We start from the raw sequence: 17,920 nt of genomic DNA, 5'->3' as shown, positions 1-17,920 counted from the left end.
GCTCCCAGGACAAAAATGGTCCTGAGGGCTAACCTCACCTGTCTGAATTTCCACTGTCTCTCAGTTCTTGATCTGATGATTTCTCATGATCTCTTGGTGCTTTAATATTTTTTAAATTAATTTTTATTGGAGTATAGATGATTTACAATGTTGTTAGTTTCTGCTGTACAGCAAAGTGAATCAGTTATACATATACATATACCCACTCTTTTTTAGATTCTATTCCCATATAGGTCATTATGGAGAAGTGAGTAGAGTTCCCTGTGCTATACAGTATGTTATTAGTTATCTATTTTATTTTATTCTATTTTTTTTGGGGGGGGGAGATAATCTTTTTAGTAGACTGTGCTGAAACAATTGGGAATTCATATGAAAAACAAAAAAGCCTTAAACTCTTTATTTCACACCATCTACAAATTATGTAACATATCCTTACCTGTAGGAGCTAAAATTACAAAACTTCTGGGTTAGGCAGAGATTTTTTTTTTTTTTTTAATTTTTATTGCAGTATAGTTGATTTACAGTGTTTTTAGCTTCAGGTGTACAGCAGTGAATCAGTTATACATATACATATAGCCACTCTTTTTAGGTTCTTTTCCCATATAGGCCATTACAAAGTACTGAGTAGAGTTCCCCATGCTATATAGTAGGTTCTTATTAGTTATCTATTTTATATATAGTAGTGTGTATATGTCAATCCCAACCTCCCAATTTATCCCCCCCTCTCCCCCACACTTTCCCCCTGGGTAACCATAAGTTTGTTTTCTGCATCTGTGACTCTATTTCTGTTTTGTAAATAGGTTCATTTGTACCATTTTTTTAGATTCCACATATAAGCGATATCATATGATATTTGTCTTTGTCTGACTTACTTCACTCAGTATGACAATCTCTAGGGCCATCCGGTGCTTTAATATTTTTAAGATACGTTTTATATTTCACCCAGATGTGAAAAATTTCTTCAGTAGGAGAGTTGGTCTGAATTACCTAGTCTACCATTACTGGAAGCAAATGTTACAGCATTTTGCATCTTAATTGCATTTAACCTCAGCAACAAAGTTGCAGGAATCTGACTCTTAATCTTCTCACTCCAACAAACAGAAAACTTACTTTTAAGCCAGGTACGTTTTATAATCTTAATAAAGAATAGAAAGTCTTTAGAATAAATCTTACAAAAAAAGGTACAGGATCTTAACAGAAAACATTAAAAATTTTAATGAAAAACACTATGACCCAATAAATGGAAGCATAATCCCTAATTTAATTACTTCCCCTGGTGTCATTTATATTGTCCCTCTATCTCCTGCATTTCCTGGAAACTGGAATTTACATCTTAAGTCCTGAGAGATTCAGGTTAAATACATCTGGCTAGATTACATCACATGTGATACTGTCTACTTCGTATTTCAGCAGATCAGGAAAGATATCTGGTTATTCCACCATGAATGATGCTAAGAATAACCAGTGAATTAGGTAATTGACCACCTGATGGAATGATCTACAGATTCTTATTAGTTATCATTGATTAGAAATTTTTATGGTCATTACAAAATTTATGACAAAAGAATCCAACATTTCCCTTTTATCATTGACAAATGTAGTCCATTTCTTTTGCTAATACAAAAATACTTCAAATCAATTGAACTTTTTCATACCATACATTTAAAAAATAACTGTGATACTCTTGAGACTGCACAACCAATTACCATGCAGCCAATTTGTACATACCAAACCACATCCACCACATAGAAATGAATTTCTGGTATTCTGAAGGTAGAGATTTGGGGCTGTAGTCTGGAGTTTCGCCTCTAGGAAACCTGCTCAGCTTATTACCTCCTTCTCATTCCTGACTGGCTTCCCTTTGGGTTGTGATACCATGCTCCTTGGGCACAGGTAAACAAACTCCTCCAGCACATCCTTGTCCAAAAGGAGCAGCATATGCTCTACAGCTGGCTGCAGCAGTAATGTCCAGGTGGCAGAGCATCATGTTGGCTATCCATAGCATGTTTTAAGTGTAGCTGTGAGTACACGATGTAATTCATCCGGCTCCCTGGTTCTGGGGACTGTGGGGCACACTGTCAGTCTCTGCTTGGATCTGGTAGCCTTATGAGGAGACCCAGATGAAACTGTTCTCATTCTGAAGTGACTGGCCAGAGGACCTCGACAGCCTCATGCCTAGCCTAGCTGCCTCTGCGAATGCAAAGAAGCAACTTTGTGGCTTATACATACTGGTGTTAATCTCTTGACTCACCAATTGTAGCTGGGCCTATAACTTCCCAACCCTTCCCTGGGTCATCCTTCAGCTTTTCTAACCTTTGGACCAGGTGTGTGAGGAAAGGCCTGGGGTTTTGCAGGACAATCATACCATGAAGATCTGAGGTAATAAAAATTGACAAGGGTTTCAGTCTGTGCTTGTGATTTCCACTTGTTCCTACCCCCTCCCACTTCACATCTATCTTCCCTTCTTAAATGCCTGCTCCATGCACGTCAAGCTCTTTCATCAGAAACAAAGATTAAGAGCTTACAGAGATTGCTTAACCAGCTCCCATGACAGCATAAAGTCAAATCCCTTACCTATAAACATATATCCTAGTAGTTCTGCTTCTCTGACTGAATGCTGACTGATACAGTTATATACAAGGAAAATGATGAGGTTACTGAGACTACCTAAAATGGTGCTTGTCATTACACTCTCAAAACACCTAAAATCTGTACTGTATCACATAGTCTTACTGCCTTTCCAGTAGATATTTAACTCCCTGAGGTAGGAACTTTTTATCTCTGTATGACCAGTGCAGGATTGTGCTTAGCACAGCAATTCTTTGTTTAATGAATAATCTGGAACACCTCTGCTGACCCTATCAAAATCTCCTTTAGGTAACATCTTAATAATGGTATCAGTCTGATTTCTATATAAGATGAATACATTAGCCATCAATAAATAAATAAATACTGACTTAAATGATTGTTATATAATTAAAACCTTAGGAAGTCAATGAAAATGGCAATTATCCATACGGTACGTATTTTCAAGTATTTCCTATTAGTTCCTATAGTTCCATAACTATTATGTAAGTTATCCATTTGTTTACAAGTAAATCCTTATACAAATATGGGAGAATTAAATATAGACAAACCAATGGAAGGGCAGAATTTTCTAACTTATCTGCTGGATTCTTCAGAGTGATTTTATGACACATTGAGTCCATAATATTTTCTGTTGACATACTACTAAAATGAAAATAAAGTCAATGATATAATTTGATATACAAGATTTCCTTTAGTTATTTTAAGAATACTGAAAAGTTTTAAATTTCCCATAACCTGTCAGCAAGAAATAGCTTACCACCAATAGTTTTATAAACAATATTATCAGCTCAATGACCCATAATTTTTACCCATATAATAAATGTTGAAATAACATTTCAGAAAATTATGCATCTTGAAAAACTTTGTTTCAACCGTCACTTTATTGTAAGATGGTTGAATTAATTCAAATTTAAACTATAACTTGACAATTTTTAGTCAGGTACCAAATTTTATTCAAAGCAAACTGCTTATTCAAAAGTGACCATGGAACAACTCAAAATGCAGAGCAAGAAGGATGAGAGAAACATCTTACTGGCCAATAGACTGTTTTAATTCTCTCATTATATGAAACTCAAACTTTTCATTTTTAGGAAAGGGAAACTAACTTCAGTAGAGAGCAATACAGAAAGATTTTGTCACAAAGACTAGTTTCCATTTAGTCAGTCAACTGTTTCTAGCTGTCTCAATTGGGACAGATGCATTTACAGAGCTGGCTGTGCTTGAGCCTTCTTTGCAAGCAGCTTTAGATCTGCAATGCACTTGGCAATTGTCTCCTTCTCCTGTGATAAGGAAAGAGAAAGCTGGTTAGACCTTTTCAAATCATGGAAGGGTATAAACACTGTAATTCTAAAGGATACCTCCTATAAGAGATTCCTCGGAATCTCAAGATGGATTACTGGCTTAATATGATAGACTACTAAAAATTATTTAATTATTTAACATAGGGGAGATGCAAAATTTATTTTAAGCAAATGCAGGGAATTTAAAGTCCCCTGGCTCATAGCTTTTATGAGTGAAACCTGTTCAGAAGTTGAAGCTAGATACTCCTGTAACCATGTGCCACTGATGTTAGGTTTTACAGCTAACAGCTGCTTGAAAAAGACCAACCTAACAAACATTAGTAATACAGGAATGTTAAGAAAGAATAAAAATAACTTTTAGTCTCTTTTGTATACTTTAGTCTTTTCAAGTTTCTTAAATAAGTATGTCACTTTTATGTAAAAGACAGTTTATTTTAAAAAACCCAATTCATTAAATGTTGACAGACCCTGTTTTTCTAGTCCTGCATGGTTATGCAGAAAATGACCAGAAATGCCTAAGTGTACTATATATCTAGGAAAGAAGAAATCAAGTCAAAAGTAAATAAAGAACATAAAATTTAAAAAGGAAATCACATTTAGGTAAAAAACAGAAAACATTTCTGTTCAAGACCAATGAATTAAGTGGCTGGGAAGAGGAAATGGCATGGAATAGAAACCATGGAATTATTCAGAAAATGGAAGAGGCTAAGAAGTAGACTTGTCCAGCCTCTGTTTTACAGAGAAATGAAATATGTTGCTTACTATTTCCCAAATGCTGGAACTTGAACATACGTCTGTTCAACGAGTGTTCTCAACAATCTTTCCACTCTTTTTGATCCATGAGGTGAGAGACCCTTTGGTAGCCAAACTTTGAGGAAGGAGGCAACCTACCAAGGCAGTTGTACAGCATCTTCTAGGTTACCACTAACCAGAAAAATGAACCAGGACCACCCCAATGTCTCTAGGCTAAAGACTCCTTACCAGCTATTTCTATCCTATCAGAGATATCAATACAACTCCAGAAGCTTCAAAACATCATGTACCTGCTGCGCAGAGATGCTCTGTACCACATTCTTCTCCACCCAGTTTATCATGTGCTCTTGTTCCTTTTGACGCATCATATTCTGCACAGAGATGTGATAGTCCAGGCGATTCTTCACCTCCTTGTATACTCTATGCAGCCGTTCCCGGTAACTAACTTCCAAGGCCATGGCAATGTTATTCTGAAGCAAAATTAAGAAGTGACGAAAATTGTTTGCATACTTAAAGGATAACTTCCATTCTGAGGATTCTGCCCATTAGAATACCCATCATTACCTGTATTTTATGCAAAATTCATTTGTTTAATATGAATAGGTAACACATGCATGTGGTAGAAAAATTCTAACAGCATATAGTAAAAATATATTTAAAAGTATATACAGGGCTTCCCTGGTGGCGCAGTGGTTGAGAGTCTGCCTGCCAATGCAGGGGACACGGGTTTGAGCCCTGGTCTGGGAAGATCCCAAGTGCCGCGGAGCAGCTGGGCCCGTGAGCCACAATTACTGAGCCTGCGCGTCTGGAGCCTGTGCTCCGCAACAAGAGAGGCCATGATAGTGAGAGGCCCGCGCACGGCGATGAAGAGTGGCCCCTGCTTGCCACAACTAGAGAAAGCCCTTGCACAGAAATGAAGACCCAACACAGTCATAAATAAACACTTAAAAAAAAGTATATACAGTAAAAAATTAGTCTCTTCCAGCCCCTCCATAGGCTACCATCTTCCTCTATTTCTTGTATTCTCTCCCAGAAATATTTAATAAACAAAACACAGGTATATGTGCACAAACGAACATCACTTTTACTGATTACGACACAAAGACCCACCTTAATTTTAAAAGTTACATTGGATTCTACTATTTTGGTGTCTCATAATCCATAATTTACTTAAGCTCTATTAATAGATTAGGTTGCTTCTAACTCTTTAACAAATAATGCTGCTGCGTATATTGTATATGTCTTTGCACTTATGTGTGAATACCTGCTGGGTCAAATAGCTAATAACTGTTGAGTACCTACTATGTTCTAAATAAACACTGTGTGTCAATTCAATTAAATCTTAAAATCACACCATGGGATAGTTGCTATTATTATATTCATTTTACAGTGAGGAAGAAACTGAGGCAGATGCTAAAGAATTTGTCCAAGGTTATAGAGCTAATGAACTGTGAAGTCAAGACCTGACTACAAGGAGTCAGGCTACAAAGCCCATGCTCTTAAAGATCCAGTTTAACTTGTGATTAACGCTGTCCAATTCCACAGAAAAGTTGTACTGCTTCATGCTCTCACCAGCAACACAAATGCTTGTTACTCTAAACCCTGACCAATGGTGTTTATAAAACATTTTACTCTCCACTATTCTGGTAAGTAGAAAAAAATATCAATTTTAATTGTCATTATCTAAGGAGAAAATTTACATGTTTAGAAGTCATTTACATTTACTTATATCTTTATAAATTGTTCATGTCCTACACCTAGTTTTCTACTGGGATGCTGGTCTATCCTAAGGTAACTACCCTTTTGTGTCACATGGAATGCATGTATTCTTCCTAGTTTGTCTCTTAGCTTTATGGTAATTTTACATGTAAAACTTAAAAATTTTTAATGAGATCAACTTAATTTTTCCTCTTACATTTTTAAATGTAAATTTCCTCTTAACTTTTTCCTGGATTTTTAAAAATTGAAGTATAACTGACATACAATATTACATTAATTTCAGGTATACAAACACAATGATTCGGTATTTGTATATATTGTGAAATGATCACCACAATGGGTCTAGTTAACATACGTCACCACACAAGTTTCTGCATTTTGTTGTCTTTATTAGAAAGGCTTTGCCACTCCAAGGGTACTGTACTGTTTTTCATGTTCTCTTTTTCTACTTTTATGGTCTCGTTTCTTATCTAAAGATCTTTAATTCATCTGAAATTTGTTTTGGTATAAGGCAAAAAGTAGGTAAACAACTCTATATCTACAAAGATACCCGTCTGTCTTTCCCCCTCTGAGATGAAAATGCCACCGATGTAAACTACCTTATGCGTTTAGGTCTATCTCTAGACCCTCTCTCTCAAGTGCTGTGCCAATCTGACTTTCTATTCATGTAGTGTGCCAAGCTATTTAAAGTTCCTTTATAATTTTGAGCTTTAATATTTGGTAGGGCTGTTCATTATTTCTCTTTTTCAGAATACTCCTGAATATTTTTTACTTTTTCTAGTAATAATCAATTTGTTCAAGTCCCAACACCCCCTACCCCTAGTCTATTAGTATTTTCTTTCTAGGAATGTGTAAAATTTAGAGATTAAAGTAGGGAGAATCTGATATCCTTATACTATTGAGTCTAGGTTCTTAGAACCTTATACCTCACAAGCATTTCAAATTTTTCAAAGTAAAAAGACTGTACATTTCTAGTTAAGTTTACTCCTAGGCATCTCTTCCTAAATGGTTTATCTTCTTCTCGTATATTTTCTGACAGATATTTGTATATAGAAGGCTACTGATTTTGTTTATTAGATATTAATTTTGTACCCAGATACCTTACTGAATTTGCTTATGGTTTTAAGAGTTATGTTGATTCTCTCAGGTTTCCTAGGTATATAATCAGGTAATCTATAAGTAAGGATAACTTTATGTTTTCTAATTTTTATACCTCTTATTTCTTTCTCTTAATACCAGCTACTACTGCCAGAATAACACTGAATTAGTAATAGTGACAGGTATATTGTCATCTTCTAGTCTGTAATGAAAATCCTTATAGGTCTGCCTGTTTTATATAAAGGCTTGAAATATTAATCTCAAGTAGGCCCTTAATACTCCTAGGTACATTTTTTTTTTTTTTTTTTACTCCATTCACTCTCCTGAAATCTCTAGTATATCTCCTTGACTACTTTCCTTTTCAACAAATGACCTACCTTCCTATTTCACTGAGAAAAAGGAAACAAAGAACTTCACAAACTTCTACCACCATATAAACCAATCTACCTGGACCCATACTCACATACTTTGCCTTCCTTTCTTTAACTATGGCTGAACTGTCTCTGCTCTTGAAGGCAACCCTTCCACCTGTGTATTCTAAACTCTCTGGCCTACTGAAGGACATTGCTCCAGCAAATTCCTCCCTACTCCCACCCCTTTCTTGCATCAATTTTTCTCTCTCTACTAACTTCTATCAGATGCTAACATGTAATTATACTTTCCATCTTTTAAAAAATCTCTCTTGATTACCACATCCTACCTTCTGAACTACTGAGCAATTTCTTTGCCCAATACAGTAAAACTCCTTCACAGTTTTGACAGTGGTCTATACTCAGACTCCAATTTCTTTTCTTCCATTTTTTTTCCTTCAACTTACTCAAATAGCCCTTACCAAGGTCATCAACCTCCATGTTGCTAAATCCTATGCCAAATTCTTAGACCCTTACTACTTGACCATAAGGAGGGCAACCACAAATTAAAATAATCCTTGTTTCCCTCAGTTATTTTCCTTCATGTTCCAGTCTTACAGCTGTGCCTCTTGTAAGCTCATGATTCCCTCATCTCCAGTCTGGAATTCTCCCCAGTGATTCCAGACTCATATATCAAATGGTCTACCTAACAACTCTATTTGGCTAACTCATTGGCATTTCAAACCAATGCATACAAGATTGAAGGCTACTTTCAACAAGGCAATCAGAGTCACCCTTCAAAACACGAGTGAGATTGTATCACTCCTCTGCCTAAAAGATTCAATGACTTTCTCTCTCATTCTGAGTACAAGTCAAAGTTCTCACAGAAGCCTGTAAGACTTTACATGATCTAGCCCTTGGCCACTCTCTGCCTTGCTTCCTTTTACCTTCCTCCTCAGCCATTCCACTTCAGCTACAGTGGCTTCCTTACTTTTCCTTGTCTATACCAAGCAAGCTTCCAGGATTAGGGTCCTTGCGATTGTTCTTCCCTCTGCCTGGAATACTATTTCCTCAGAAATCCACACAGCCTGCACCATCACTTTGACAGCTCTCTCTTCAAATATCACATTAGAAGCCTTTCTAGACTGCCCAATAAAAATAGTAACTCCCTCCTTCTAAAATCTCTTTTCCTTTAACATAAGTTCATTATTCTACATGTACTTCACACCAGTTGACATTCACATATGCTTAATTATTTTTCTCCTGTCATTCTCTCAACCCCTGGCTAGGAAAGAGACCCCAGGAAGGCAGACTTTGTTTTGCTCTCTGCTGTATTCCCAGCACCTTGTCTTGACCAGTGTCCACACATAAAATATACCTATTAAATAAATATTTCATAAATAAATAAAAATTTTAATGACTATCATTTGAATCTTATAAAAAAGCTACATCTTCAAAAGCCAGATTTTGTTTGTGCATACATAGTTTCTATGAGGCAGGAAGCATTTAGATTGTAACCTAAATCTGCACAGAAAGATATTTTAAAAATTTCTGAGGATTTCAAACATTTATGTGCTTAAGAATCTTTCAGGATCCTATTTAAAAAAATATAGACTCTTGGATAGCTCCTAACAGAGGTTCTAATCCCACAGGTCTTGGAATGGGTCCAAAAATTTGCATCAAAGATGACTGATGCACATGGTACCAAGACTACACTAGGAAATACCGGCCCAGACCCTTAATATTTCAGATACTTATTTTACCTTAGCACCTAATTTTTCATTTCAAAGGTGTTTCTATACATAAAATTTCAATATAAGGACATCTCACTTTAAATATCAGGCATAAAGTACTGGGCTCAAAGTAAATAACAACAAAATGCTTGAGCACGTTCCTAAAGTTGTTTTAGAAACTAAATATTTTAGAATCTAATTATGCTTTGATCATGGTAAAAAGCTCTCCTGCCATCTGAATCTGCTTTGTGAATTTGGAATGCAAGGTATCAGATTTTCTTATAGCAAGTATGTTAAGTAAGACTTTCTTATAGTGACCACGTATGAAATGCACAGCATGTATTTCACCTACTGTATTTTACAGTGAATGCCATTTTTTAATCCGCTATAACTTAATGAATTATTTTCCCTCTGTGTGGATTCAAAATGTGTCCTTTTATACTTTTTACTCTTTCTAGTTTTAGAGTAATAATTCTAGTTATTTTTCTACTTGATAGGTCCACTGAACAGTTAATAGCTGTAACTGCTATTTAGACCCCCAACCAAATATTCTCTTTTCTAAACAAAATGTGCTCAACCTATCCAACTTATGGATTAGAATCCATAAGATTCTAATTTTTTGTGTTAAATGCACACAAATGAGTAACTTCACTTGCCTTAGAAAGTTCTGAAACCTACCCTCTGGACATCAAAAAGGTAATGGCGCTTTTGAACCAGTGCCTGCTGTGACTTCTCCAGATCAATTGCATCTTGGATTTGTTTGATGGTAGCCTGTTTCACTTCTTCCAGTTCGGCAATTTTTTGCTGCAATTATGATATTTACAACAAAGATCAGTGAAAGTACCAAGGGTAATAAAAAAGATTCATTTTATGCTTCTTCGAAGTCATACCCCTCATTTGTGAAAACACCCACACAATAGGGAGTACACAAATCCTTAAAAAGAGTTGCCCAAAATAGCTATGCAGTATCTTGCTGAATGAACAAAACTATGGAAAAGCTGGAGAAAGTCTGGTAGATTTTTAAAACTTGATCTCAAGTTAGTAATAACATTAACACTTATAATTGAAATCATTATAATTAGATTCATTTCTATATGCTCTGCCCCTATCATTCGTACCAAAAACATCACTTGATGGCTTTGACACGACTACTATGGTCTAAAACGGGAAATAAGGTTTATGGTTCTTACCTCATTGAGTTTATCAGCAAATTCCCCAATAGAGGCACCATATTTTTTAATTACATAGATAAGCACCCCTATTGTTGAAATGGCAGAGAAGGTCTCTGCAGTTATCACATATATTTCTTTGGAGAGTAAATATAAGATAAGCCCAGTTCCGAGCACGTAGGGTCCTAAAAGAAGAAAAAGTTATTTTATGATGGATATGCTATGTCTAAAAGGGGAAGACAGGGATACTTCCGCATTTAATTAGTTGAAGGCAAAGTTAATAATGACTTTAAATAATCAGATTCAAAGACGGAACACTAGGTGAGAACCAGTATGGTAGGGTTGCAAGAACAAGGATCTGGACCCATAGAAATCTGACTCTGCAACTTATAAAACACTGAGCAATATAGATGAACTCTGAGCTTAGTTTCCTTAACTGTAAAATGGGAATAGTACCTTCTTCATAGGGTTGACGAAATTGAGAAATAATGTATATTAAGTGTCTGGTACAATTGCTCAACAAACAGGAAGTATTTTATAAAGATGTCAGGTTACTACCAGAAGTAATTTGTGCAGCAAAATATACTATTTATTGAGTGGGGACATTGGTCAGAATAAAATTTATCCACTCTTGCCTATTTACTGAATAGGAACCTGACACTGGAAATAAGCAAACAAAACAGATACAACTATGAAGCAGCATGTATGTAAAAGAACTAAATAACAGGATTCTCAATTCCTGTAGCGTCTTATTATAATGCTTCAAATATAGCCACCTTTTTCTTTAACCAGGCCATGAATTCTGAAAGGACACAAACCATACGGTACATTTCTTTAGGATTTTCCTCTATGACTACTAGATGCTAGGTAAGGTCAAAGCAGGTCTTTGGGGAAGCAGTTTACTGTGTTTTTGAGCAATACAGGTACCAAAAGATGTTAGGATGTACTATGAGAATAAAAGGGTTACATTCTCAAATATATTTTACCCAGTTTCCCATACAAAGTTTCAACAGTTCATTTTTTTAAAAAATTTGCCTTCAATGTATAAATTTTAAATGTGAATTTATAAGAAAGGCCTATCATATGTAGCATTTTTATCAGCTATGGAGGTCTGAGGAAATTAATGTTTCTTGCAATTTTAGTTACAAAAATGCTATCTTAGGCCACTCCCTGGAGAGATTAAAAAAAAAATCTTTGGTTGTCAATGTTTCATGGTCATAGCAATATTTGGGTACAGCAAGAGAGGCAGTGCGTGTAGCAGAAAGAACACTAAACTTAACTGTAGAACCTGTGCTTAAGTCCAACTCAGTCACTAAAGAGAGAATAAATCTCCGTAAATTCTTTGTTTTCTAGTTCTGGGTAATAAAAATGTCTTCATAGGGCTTCCCTGGTGGCATAGTGGTTGAGAATCCGCCTGCCAATGAAGGGGACACTGGTTCGAGCCCTGGTCTGGGAAGATCCCACATGCCGTGGAGCAACTAAGCCCATGCGCCACAACTACTGAGCCTGTGCTCTAGAGCCCGTGAGCCACAACTACTGAGCCTGTGTGCCTAGAGCCCACGCTCTGCAACAAGAGAAGCCGTCGCAGTGAGAAGCTGGCGCACCGCAGCCAGGAGTAGCCCCCGCTTGCCACAACTAGAGAAAGCCCGCACGCAGTAATGAAGACCCAATGCAGCCAAAAATAAATAAATAAATTTATTAAAAAAAAAAAAAAGTCTTCATAGAACTGTTGTATGGATTAAATAAAGTGAAAGCATATCGTATTATAAAAATGTAAGGTTTCAGTACAGTTTATGCCTTTTTATTTATTTATTTTAAATAAAATGATTTATTTATTTATTTATTTGGCTGTGTTGGGTCTTCATTGCTGTGCGTGGGCTTTCTCTAGTTGCGGCACGCAGGCTTCTCACTGCAGTGGCTTCTCTTGTTGCGGAGCAGGGGCTCTAGGCGCGCGGGCTTCAGTAGCTGTGGCTCGCAGGCTCTAGAGCACAGGCTCAGTAGTTGTGATGCACGGGCTTAGTTGCTCCGTGGCATGTGGGATCTTCCCGGACCAGGGCTCAAACCCGTGTCCCCTGCACTGGCAGGTGGATTCTTAACCACTACACCACCAGGGAAGTCCCTATGCCTTTTTAAAAGGAAAAAAAAACTGATAAATATGGTCCAGCTCTTTTTTTCATAATTATACATACAACACATAGTCTCTATTGCCTTACCTGGCTTTATTTTAATCCACAGCTCTTTCTATCATTACCTGAAAGTGTATTATACAGTTACTCAATTTTTCTTTTTTTGGCCGCTCTGTGCGGCTTGCAGGATCTTAGTTCCTTGACCAGGGATGGAAGCCGGGCCCCTGCAGTGAAAGCACCGAGTCCTAACCACTGGACCGCCAGAGAATTCCCCAGTTACTCATTTCCTTATTGTCTATCCTACAAAAGAATGTATGTTTCATGATGGCAGGCACTTTAGTTCACCACCGTATGCCTAGAACAGTGCCTAGCATAGAGCAGGCAGTCAATAAATTTGGTGTAACAAGAAATGGAGACAATGGTACAAAATCAAGTTAAAATCCCAAATAAATTTATTCCAAAGACAAGTTAAAGCAACCAAATCAATTCTTATATTGAATCACTTCCACACTTTAGTTTTAAAACCAGCTGACTTGATTTTTCTGGTACATGTGGAAGAGGTAAGAGGCCACTAAAAGGCTAGATTAACATAAACCATACCATCTAAACATACTATCAAACATTGGGCAAATGCTCACCTGTTACACCGGTTTTAGGATAAAGGAACTGGAAAAATTCCTCAGGGATCAGCCCAAAACGAACTTTTCCTCCATATTCAGGAAGAGGTGGTACAGGGGCAAGACTTGGCTGCCCTTTGTGAAAGATCCTTGTTGCCTGCAATACCCTACAGGTAGGAATTACACAAATTTAAGGCCTATTCTTTAAAGAGAACACAATGTATGAACAACTGTAGAAAAGAGCAAATAAGGATGAGGATTGAGGCTGTTTCCCACTGTCCTAACAATGGGAACAGAACAGACCAAGAACAGGAAGGTTAGGGTCCCATAATTAGCTGTGTAATAAGGGGAAACAACTTACTTAAGGCTGTATGTAACCTTCTACCCAATACTAGAATCCCTTCTGTTACGTCTCACGTGTCATCTGTCTAGGACTTTATATGTCTATTACTAGCAATGAATTATGTAAGAACATAGACTCTCCAGCCAGACTATCTGGATTCAAATTTTAATTTACGCTTTTGTAGTCTCTGATTTCTCTAAAGTAAAGTGGGAACAAAGAATATGACCTTAGAGGGTTGTTGTGAGGATTAACTGAGTTAATAAATGTAAAGTATATAGAATGGTGCTTGGCATATGGTAAAGTTTTATGTAAGTGGTTAGCTATTACATGTCCACTGTGTTGTGAGCTCCCTGATGGCAAGAACTTTGACCTTTTTGAATATTCTCTGTATCGGGGTGCTAAATAACCACTAAGTGAAACATGTTTTTTCAGTGTTGCATAGCTCTAACTATGTTCACCCTTTGAATTGAACTGCTACATACATCCTTGAAACCCCTATCCATTGGTTCTAATATTATTTTTCGATGTAAGATAACACTCATGTATCTGGGTTAAACATCTCAGTTCCTTCACAATCCTGACCACAAGCAGCAAACTGGTTTTGTTTACAAAAATGAAGTATACAGAACTGAACATAATACTGAACTGAAATATAGCTTGACTAATTCATTCATCCTACAAATATCAATACATATTGAGAACTTGCTATTGTCATTATCGGGCTTGGACCACTGTACTATTATCATGGATTTGCGAACTGTTCTTGTCTTTAAAGTAGCCTAAGATTGCATTTGTAGCAGTTACAGCATACTGGTACATAGGATTCTGATGAAATAAAATCCTCTAGCCTTTTCATATCTGCTGTCAAGATAAATCTCCTTCAAATTCTCAGTATGTTTTTATCCCTCACCTCCCCTCTCTCTTATCTCCTTGCAATGTAAGAGTTTACATTATTTCATTGATTATTGTTCACTGCTTGTCTTTTGAATATTATTTCTGCTTCCCAGTATATTGAGTTACCTCACCAAATTTTGAAATCTGAGAATCATGCTCAAGATTCTTTCATTTTAATCAGGGTTTCTAAACCTCAGCACTATTGACATTTTGAACTACTGACAACTCTTTGTTGTGGAAGGCTGTTCTGTGCACTTAAGAGTAATTAGGAGTATCCCTGTGGCCTTTGTACACCAGATGCCAGTAGCAGCCCCCCTCCTACCCAGTGGTGACAACCGAAAATGTCCCCAGACATTGCCAAGAGTCCCTCAGAGGGCAAAACTGCCCCAGGTTGAGAACCACTGACTTAAATCATAGCACTAAAGAACTTGCTTTAGGTGAACACAAATCCTCTCCTTAACTGGCTGTCTCAGTTCAAGCCCTCATCTACTCCTGCCTAAACAAGTAAGCAATCCAAAATCTGTTCTCTTGGCTTCTCCTCAAATACCCCTTGAACCTAGGCCCCTCCCTGCTGCTTTGAAAGTTTCTAAAATGCAAATTTGACTTTAAAACTCTTCAACAGGCTCTCTCCTGCCCACAGAAAACAAACTACTTAATTCAGCTTATGTGATTCAGCACCTGTGAAATTTTATGTCCTCATCTTCCTTCATTCTCCTACTCTCCAGCCATATGGAACTACTTACTGCTTTCAAAAACCAAAAAAAAAAAAAAAAAAAAAAAAAAAAAAAAAAAAATCCATACCTCATGCTGCTCCTTCTGCCTGGTGTACCTTTCACTTAATGACTGCCAAGACCAACCAGCCTTCAGAACATCTTGAGTATATCCTCTATAAAGGCCTTCCAATCTTGGGTTGACAATTAGTCACTCAACAAAACATTTACTGACTTTCTACTTATATCAGGCACCGGGAGTATAACAATAAGCAGACAAAGTCCCAGCCTCTGACATTCTAGTGGGGGTTTGGGAAGTGTGAGTGTATACACAATTCACAATACACAATTTCAGACAGTTTTAAGTTCCACGAAGAAAAATAGGTGAAGGAAGGGGCTAAGGAGCAATGGAGTGGGGGAAAGCCTTTTTCGGTAGATCAGATGACATTTGAGCCAATGACCTGGGGAAAAGAGAGAAGAGCAAGTACAAAGATCCTGAGGCAACAATAAGCTTGGCAGTTTTCAGAGGAATAGCAAGAAGGCCAGTAAGGCTAGAGAATGAGCTAAAAAGAGAAGGTAAGAAGGTAAATCAAGAGGTAGGATGGGGTCAACTCACGCTGAACTTTCTGTGTTATCGTAAGTTTGGATTTTATTTCAAGTGGGATGGGCACCTCTAGAGGGCTTTGCAGGGGAAGGGTGGGGGGACTGACATAATCCCTATGGCTACTGTGAGGATGGCCTGTAATGGGACAGGAATATAGATTCAAGGAGACTAGTTAGGAGACAACTGAAATAGTCTAGGTGAAACGTGATGGTGGTTCACACTCCAGTAGTAGTGGTAGTGAAAGAAGTGGTCAGAGTTTGGATATAATCTGAAGAAAGAGCCTTACTGATGTATTAGACATGAAATGTGAAAGAGAAATCAAGGATGTTCCTTGCATTTTGTACATGTATTTATTACCTATATTACAATTATTTGTTTACTTGTCTATATGGAATCTTTCTTCTCTGAGAAGTTGGAAGCAGCCAATTATAGCCTCACTTTATTGCTTATACAAAAATTACAGATAAACCAAAGCCACTTTTTCAAGCCACAGGATTGCTATCAAATTTTGCAAGATTTAGGACTAAGTCTGGAAGTAAAAAGAGAAATCCCAAAGAAAACTGACATGTTTTATGAAATATCAGTAACACCTTCTAATATTTACTAAGCACATACTATGTACCAAGCACTGTTTTTAGAGTTCCCAGGAATTAATTCCCTTAATTTTCACAATCCATAATGTACTATTCTATTTTGCAGATGGGGAAATTAAGGTCCCACAGCTTGTAAGTGGAGGAGCCCGGTGTACCCTCTTTCAGCTTTGGAATCCTCCTCACTGTAAACCACTACTTTACAGCTGCCTCCTCTGGTAGACTGTGCATGAGGTCCACGAAGGCAGGTACTTAACCTTACTCATTTTTGTATCTTCGGTTATGTGGGTGGCAAGATAAATATTTACTGAAACGACGAATAATTTCTCTGACCTGACAGTAAAAGTTGGAATCTGGGAGACAGATTAAAAACAAGATGCTTCATTGTTTTATTTAACAAAACTTGTCCTAGGGTATGCAATCTAGTAACCCTGACCCGGGCTGCCGCAGCTCTGCCTAGCTGAAGGTCACAAGGGAAAAGGGCGGGGCTTAGGGGACACCAAAACCAGTTTCTAGTTTAGTAAGAACACATCACTTGTTCTCTTAACCTTTGCTATTAGGTGACACAACGGTGTTCCAGGCAGTTACAGGAGCACACATGTTTGAATGAGACTTGAAGCGTTCCAAAATAACCTAAAGAAAGATAATTACCGGCCTAAAGCTAAGAGCAGATTACCCAGAAGTGAAATAGGTGATAAAACAAAGACAAAAGGGAGTATTACACCCCTTACACTTACCCTGGACCGAGGAGGGCTGCGTTCTTCAGAGAGGGAGCTACAAATACACAAGGCACAGGTTAGCAAGGTCACGGTGAAATCTGGTTTGCCCCTTCCTCGGTCCCCGCGGAGCCCAATCACTAAGGCCATGCGTCCCCCATTCCTATCCCCTGAGACCCCACACTCTCCTTCTGAGCGGCACTAATCAACTCTCCACTCAGGCCCAAATCTCGCCGCGCCTTTCACCCCATTTCCTCCCACCCGCTCCAAGTAACCCTAGTCGCGCTGGTTTGCAATCACTCTGCTAGCCCGGACCAGGGTCTGTACCTCTCACCTGCTGCGGTGGCGGCAGAAAGTACCACCCGGGACAGCATTGTCAAGCAGCGTCCACTCAACAGTCTTCGCGCCTCAGTGACCGCTACAGGAGACTCTGTCAGGGGCAGAAACAAGATGGTCGCTCACAAGTCTCGCGAAAAGAGAACATCGTGCCCTTTTCCATCAACTTCCGGTCGAATTTTTTTTTTTTTTTTTTTTTTTTTGTCGATAAGAAACGCAGAGCATTGAGAGCCTGCGGCAAGAGGTCGCTCGCTGGAAAGCGGAAAGGAATT

The 17,920-nt window shown here is 37.8% G+C and overlaps 1 protein-coding gene across 2 annotated transcripts; it reads right to left on the bottom strand.

Moving 5' to 3' along the window:
* Positions 1-3,618: 3,618 nt before the first annotated feature.
* ATP5PB (ATP synthase peripheral stalk-membrane subunit b) lies at positions 3,619-17,869 on the bottom strand. Of its 2 annotated transcripts, none has more exons than XM_068540485.1 (7): positions 17,647-17,868; positions 17,334-17,370; positions 13,477-13,622; positions 10,734-10,897; positions 10,222-10,347; positions 4,934-5,113; positions 3,619-3,869 (listed from the first exon to the last, which is right to left on the bottom strand). In XM_068540485.1, exons 1-7 carry the CDS (start codon positions 17,684-17,686, stop codon positions 3,792-3,794), a joined length of 771 nt encoding a protein of 256 aa, XP_068396586.1. In that variant the 5' UTR covers positions 17,687-17,868; the 3' UTR covers positions 3,619-3,791. The 2 variants fall into 2 exon arrangements, with proteins under 2 accessions (XP_068396586.1, XP_068396585.1); XM_068540484.1 differs by lacking the exon at positions 3,619-3,869 and adding an exon at positions 4,637-4,777 and having other exon boundaries at positions 17,647-17,869.
* Between the last annotated feature and the right edge of the window lie 51 nt (positions 17,870-17,920).

This window comes from Eschrichtius robustus, chromosome 3, assembly GCF_028021215.1.
Source record: "Eschrichtius robustus isolate mEscRob2 chromosome 3, mEscRob2.pri, whole genome shotgun sequence".
NCBI classification, from domain to species: domain Eukaryota; kingdom Metazoa; phylum Chordata; class Mammalia; order Artiodactyla; family Eschrichtiidae; genus Eschrichtius; species Eschrichtius robustus.
Note: the sequence above shows the minus strand (reverse complement) of the source record. Positions and strands in the feature narration are given on the sequence as shown.

Excerpts from the sequence above, each read along its gene's own strand:
- ATP5PB (XM_068540484.1), bottom strand. The coding sequence starts at position 17,686 with ATGCTGTCCCGGGTGGTACTTTCTGCCGCCACCGCAGCAG. Across the intron at positions 17,371-17,646 it reads TTCTGCCGCCACCGCAGCAG|CTCCCTCTCTGAAGAACGCA; the intron begins GTGAGAGGTACA and ends GTGTATTTGTAG. Across the intron at positions 13,623-17,333 it reads GCAGCCCTCCTCGGTCCAGG|GGTATTGCAGGCAACAAGGA; the intron begins GTAAGTGTAAGG and ends TCCTACCTGTAG.